Source organism: Oncorhynchus clarkii, chromosome 13 (genome assembly GCF_045791955.1).
Source record: "Oncorhynchus clarkii lewisi isolate Uvic-CL-2024 chromosome 13, UVic_Ocla_1.0, whole genome shotgun sequence".
Classification (NCBI taxonomy): domain Eukaryota; kingdom Metazoa; phylum Chordata; class Actinopteri; order Salmoniformes; family Salmonidae; genus Oncorhynchus; species Oncorhynchus clarkii.
The window spans coordinates 14,591,241-14,597,970 of NC_092159.1; the positions used below are offsets into that span (position 1 = coordinate 14,591,241).

Sequence of the window (6,730 nt, forward strand, 5' to 3'; positions counted from 1 at the left end):
ACTGCAATGCACCACTTATCTCTCAGTGCAATTGTTCTGACTAGGCATAGTGGTCTGGTTCTTAATGATAAGCCATAGGATGGACTGAGTTAACATGAAGTATTCTCACTATTTCTATCTTTATCTAAATACTGTAATCAAATCTTACTTTAAATATAGCATTTAACATAAGAATTTGTTTTGTATCTTTTAGTTATCCAATATAACATTAAACAAAACAAAAAAACAATTCTAATTACTTTGTATTAAAATATATACAACATTGTGTACAATAACAAAATACCTCAATGTAAACAATGTAAAACTATAAACTTCCAAGTACAAAATATCAAACTACCCATTCTACATCATCCCCACACCAGTCTAAAGCAGTGATTGATCTGTCAAAAATATATTACTTCTACTGAAGTAGGAAACTACAGATGAAAGCCATGTTTCTCTCAGTCTATCTACATGACGAAGAAAGCTGGTTTCTCTGATAAGATGTGGATGAGCAGGTTTATCTGAGACAAATTATACATCATGTACTTGACCAGTACTGCCCAATCCTAATGTACCACACTACACTTATTTAAATACTGTTTTTATTTGGACAGGTTTGTCCCAGATAAGGACCATACACCTTTCTATCCATAATACTAAACTAGCAGGTTTCTCACAAATGGAAAATATAATAAAACATTCTACATAATCACCGTACCAGTTGGTAAACCAAAAGTAACCACTAGCTACTAACCATACAAACATTTCAGCCATGTTTCTCTGTCTCTCTATAGTACTAAACTAGCAGGTTTCTCAGCGATGGACGGCAGGTGTCTCCTAGCCGGGTCATTGACATCCCAGAGCCTCTGGAACTCAGTGATGAAGGGCAGGACTAGATCTGGTTCCTCCGTGACCAGGATGTTCTCCTTGTTGCTCTGGATGGCTGTCAGCGTCCAGTTCAGGGAGCCGGTGATTAGGCGCCGGCAGTCCACCACGGCGAACTTGTGGTGCATGTGGACGGCGCCGGAGTCACACCTCACACAGATGCCTGGGGAATGGAAGGGGAATACACAGGATGAGAGGGGCCATGCTATATTATGAATACAGTCACAGTTGTGGTGCATTGTGGTGGAGTCACACCTCCCACAGAATCAGACCTCACAGAGATTCCAAATAGAGAGAAGCAAAAAGAGAGACAGACAGACAGCTTGTGCCATTCATAATTTGTCTGTCTATGGATGTGGTTCCCAACCTTTTTTTTCTTCTTAAAAAAAAAAAAAAAAAGAAAATGTGGCACACCTTGATGGGATAAATAATTTTGCAGTACATCTAAAATGTCCCAGTTAATGTATTTAGTAGTAATGAACTCAATCTAACTGATCCAAACTGTATTTTTTTAATTAAATAGCGTTTATTTGAACCATTTTCATAGTTCCTTAATAAAAATGATTTATTTGTGTGTACCCAGTGCTTGACTTGGACTGAAATAGGTTCAGGTACTCATTTTGCATGCCGGTACTGTTTCTATTTAGGTGGAGGAGCGCCACAATACTTTGAACATATATTCTATAAAGGGGAACGTGAGCTCAAGCAGTAGAACATTTGAGGTACCAGTACTCAGCTCCTGCCCAAGTCAAGCACTGTATTTAACCCTTTAAGAGCGTCCCGCAAATCCGTGCTAGAAATAAAATATGTATACTAAACAAAAATATAAACGCAACATGTAAAGTGTTGGTCCCATGTTTCGTGAGCTGAAATAAAAGAGCCTTGATATTTTTCATAGGCACAAAAAGCTTATTTCCCAAAAATGTGTGGCACAAATTTGTTTACATTCCTGTTAGTGAGCACTTCTCCTTTGCTACGATAAACCATCCATCTGACAGGCATGACATATGAAGAAGATGATAATCATTACACAGGTGCACCTTGTGCTGAGAACAATAAAAGGCCACTCTAAAATTTTCAGTTTTGTCACAACACAATGCCACAGATGTCTCAAGTTGAGGGAGCGTGCAATTGGCATGCTGACTGCAGGAATGTCCACCAGAGCTGTTGCCAGAGAATGTAATGTTTATTTCTCTACCATAAGCCGCCATTAACATTGTTTTAGAGAATTTGGCAGTACATCCAACCAGCCATACAACAGAAAACTAAGTGTAACTATGCCAGCCCTGGACCTCCCCACATCCAGCTTCTTCACCTGTGGGATCATCTGAGACCAGTCACCCTGACAACTGATGAAACTGTGGGTTTGCACAACCGAAGAATTTCTTCAAAAATTGTCAGAAACCGCTTCAGGGAAACTCATCTGTGTGCTCATCGTCCTCACCAGGGTCTTGACCTGACTGCAGTTTGGCGTCGTAACCAACTTCAGTGGGCAAATGCTCACCGTCGATGGCCACTGGCACGCTGGAGAAGTGTGCTCTTCACGGATGAATCCCGGTTTCAACTGTACGGGGCTGATGGCAGAAAGCCTGTATGGCGTCGTGTGGGCGAGCGGTTTGCTGATGTCAACATTGTGAACAGTGTCCCATGATGGCGCTGGGGTTGTGGTATGGGCAGTCATAAGCTATAGACAACGAACACAATTGCATTTTATTGATGGCACTTTGAAGGCACAGAGATACTGAGGCACATTTTCGTGCCATTCATCTCCCACCAACACCTCATGTTTCAGCATGATAATGCACGGCCCAATGTCGCAAGGATCTGTACACAATTCCTGGATACGGAAAATGTCCCAGTTCTTCCATGGCCTGCATACTCACCAGACGTGTCACTTATTGAGCATGTTTGGGATGCTCTGGATCGACATGTACGACAGGACATTCCAGTTCCCGTTAATATCCAGCAACTTCGCACAGCCATTGAAGAGGAGTGGGACAACATTCCACAGCCCACAATCAATAGACTGATCAACTCTATGTGAAGGAGATGTGTCGCACTGCATGAGGCAAATGGTGGTCACACCAGATACTGACATTTTATTTGATCTATGCCCCTACCTTTCTTTAAGGTACCTGTGACCAACAGATCTGTTGTCCCAGTCATGTGAAATCCATAGATTAGGGCCTAATTTATTTCAGTTAACTGATTTCCTTATATGAACTGTAACTCAGTAAAATCTTTGAAATTGTTGCATGATGCGTTTCTATTTTTGTTCAGTGTAGCTCCGTAAAATATGTCTTTAGTTTTGAACGGGTTGAGCTAGAGACGAGTGGTTTTTCTGCATTGTGTAGGTGAAAGTTGTGCAACCACAGACACAAAGCCATGCTCCATTGGTTTCTATGGCAGAGGCTTTGATACAGCTAGCCCAATCAGATTTGCCTGTGCTAATGGTTCTCATGGGAGAAGTAAATTTGAAACAAAATGACTTTGCTTGTGATGCTCGCCCCTCAAATGATTCAAATATAGCCTAACTACAGCCTGAGCACACAGGACTTGAAACCACAATACAGATGTAACCATGTGCTATTCAATGTATTTATCAGAGCTGCATTGGTGCTCCCAAGTCTAAATTCCATGTGCAAATCCACAGGTTTCTGACTCGTCTGTGCTTGTGCTGGCAAGCCCACTAGGGCCAGACCACGCTTGCAACATATTATATCATCCCTCTGAATGCGTTCCTATTCTCCTAAATGGCATTCTGAATGTGTTCCTATTCTCTATATAGTAGGTCTGCCCAATTCATCGAATTCACATCGAAATATTTCCATATCGCAAGAGATCCATGTCGCATGCAATATTTTTGCATCTCAGCCTTGTGTAGTGTTTGTTTTTACAGTTTACTCTGTGATTTGTCTCCTCTTGCGGCTGCTTCCCACACACACCAAGCTCCGCCCTGTCACTCAAGCGGTGCAGTTCCTCCTCCTCGCCATTAGATTCACTTAGTTCGCATGCTGTTCTGTTAAGTCAACCGATTGTTCCAAACAATAACATTTTGCTTTCCACTTTTCTTCTTAATGTAAATCATTCCATTTCTATGATTCCAACAGTCCGCCCAAGAGTTTGATCTATATCACATGTCAAATAGCAATCACAGTATTTGGTTAAAAACCTGTTTTATTCACAATTAGCTTTTCTGCGCACATCTTGCACTTACACTAGTTCCGACCAAAAAGTAGTGTACTATATAGGGAATAGGGTGCCATTTGAGATGCACACACTATCTATCTATGCATTATGAGCATGGACAGTGTGTAACTGACTACACTGAAGAAGTTGGAGTGCAGAGCAGCATGATAAAACCACATTGTAAATCACATGAATTATGATTAGGCTAGAACCAGGAACCATTTTGGGATCTAGTTATAACTCTCCAGCAATAACTTTATTGACTGAATTGATTGATCAATAAGATCAAGTGACTTCAGACTCTGCATTATTATTATTATATTATTTTTTTAGCTAGGTTTTTTAGCCCATAGATTTTGTTGTAATGTTTGAGTCACATAAAGATTACATGAATACATATTAGAGAAGGCAAAATGTATATAATTGCAGAAAACAAACCTGTAACATTTTCTCCCCGTCAACAAGAGGGGTGTGAACAGTGTGTCATGAACAGTGCTTGTTCCCATAGAAATAGACATGGCGCGTGGGATGTCCCCTAATGCTGGAAGGGGGGGCCTGAGTGAAAAACTTTGGGAACCCCTGGCCCAACCTGATTTGCAGATGAGTGATGTCAGTGCATAGGGGGATTGTACATAGCTAGGTGGTAGATTCCAATAACTGCTTTAGGATTGGGCCTCTGCCATCAGCCTACCTGCTCTGCGGATGGCCCCTATCTGGGAGCCGGTGATGAGGGTGTAGTCCATGTCAGTGAGGATACGGATGGGGATGCCCCTGGTGTGGAGGGCCAGTACGGCCCGGCTCAGGTCCAGGTTGGTGAAGGCGAACACACACAGGTCCAAGGAGGAGGAGGCAGACAGGATGTGGACCAGGAGACGGGTGAAGGAGGTGTTGATGTTGTGGGGTAAAGGACAGGGGCAGGGGCTGGGGTGGATGGGGAGAGGCCGAGAGGAGGGGAAGATGATGGGGACAGGGGAAGATGATGGGGGCAGAGGAGAGGAGGATAAGAGGGAGAGGAAAGGGAGAGAGAAGGAGTTACTGTGGAAGGTGTATCTACTGTATAGTAGTCACTCATTGAGTCATTATTCCTATCCCATAGCAAAACATCTCAAATCAACAGAAAGTCTATCAAAAAACAGCCACATTCTTAGAGACATTGGATAGATATATTATTAATGAATATGATGGTGAGTAGTTAATGTTGACTGTACTGGCATCCCAAGTGGTACCCTAGGGCACTAGTATGCACTACTCGGCCACTACAGGGCCCTGGTAAAAGGTGCCATTTGGAACGCATTCTATTACTTACAATGGTGAGTTAGGAGTGAAGAGACGCTCCGTGCAGGCGACCTCTGTAGGGAAAAAGAAGACTTCTTTCAGGGGCCCTCTGGATATTTTCCGGGGCCAGAGGCGACAGAAGAGCCAGCCCAACCACTCCACACTGAGAGTGAGGGCCACAGCCCCCAGACCCACGATCTTCACCATCTGAACCACTGACATCTGTGGTCAGCGGGAGAAGTTGTCATGAAAATGTTGAATGGAAGCGCTAAATTACATACAGTAGGCCTTCCCACCTTTTCCCCTGCCTTTCAGCTCTTGGTTAGGATTAGCCTAGCTAGGGTGAAGTCTTGACAGCTAATGATAGTTGAGGTCTGTTGGATATGCAAAACAGCCATTAACTTGTGAACGGAGCTCGTTTTCACCAGCTTTATAAGGACAATGACATCGCTAGCAAATAATGGACCACTGCTGCAGCCCGGTGCAGAGGCTATAGTAACTTCAACAGTTAGCCAGCTAAATTAGTTTATTATAACTATCTTATCTCTGCAAGTCTGAGCTACCTTCATGCAGTCGCTATTTTTGTAAGCACAATTTCTCAGTTCATACATGCTGTGTGCTAGAATGAACTCTTATTTTAAACCACTTTAGCTACCTTGACTTTTTTCACCGTCGAGCATCTGTTTTCACGATGGACTTTTAATTGAGTGGACTTCGAAGACGAACGTCGACCAGTGCTCTAGAGCTGTCAATCAATTTAAAAATCGCGGGATATTTTCAACGTTTCCACCAATCAGTGGACAGTTGTTAAAATGGTTGAACATGTATTATTATTGTAATGAATTTAATGAAACAGCAGGGAGCAAGTCTCGAACTCTCGACCTTCTAGCCCGAGGTTCGGCGCGCTATCGACTGTGACGCAAAAGCATGCTCAAACGGCAGAGTCGATTTCCGCGCTTATAAACCCAGGGTCGTTACATTATTTGGTGAAACGTATGATGTAGAAAGATGGGTTGTTTGACAGGGTCAGAGAGGTTGGATGGGGATGATGGGATTAGTGAGATTTGTAGGGAATCATTTTATTGTATTAGAAATGCAGGGTTAGTTAAGAGAATATAGTGGTGTAGATAGGTCGTGAAAGGATTCACACACCTGTACAGTTGGTGTATGTGTATGAACTTATCAGTTGGTTGCGATTCGCCAATAAAACTTAAAGAAGACAAAGAAGAAGATGACGACAGTTGTTCATGTTAACATCCGGTTCTGAAGGCGATCTCAGGAGGAAAAATGGCGGAAGCAGATGTTCTGTTTGAATCAGATGGCGTGTCGAGTGGAGAGGAGAATCATTTGATTACAGTGACGAATGCAAAAGGAAATAAGAGAAGTAAAGTGGTAGTGG

General features: G+C 42.7%; 1 protein-coding gene across 1 annotated transcript; it reads right to left on the reverse strand.

The window, feature by feature from the left end:
* Positions 1-770: 770 nt before the first annotated feature.
* Positions 771-5,553, reverse strand: LOC139423774 (phospholipase D family, member 6). Its single transcript, XM_071175407.1, has 3 exons — positions 5,363-5,553; positions 4,748-4,977; positions 771-1,030 (listed from the first exon to the last, which is right to left on the reverse strand). Exons 1-3 carry the CDS (start codon positions 5,551-5,553, stop codon positions 771-773), a joined length of 681 nt encoding a protein of 226 aa, XP_071031508.1.
* Between the last annotated feature and the right edge of the window lie 1,177 nt (positions 5,554-6,730).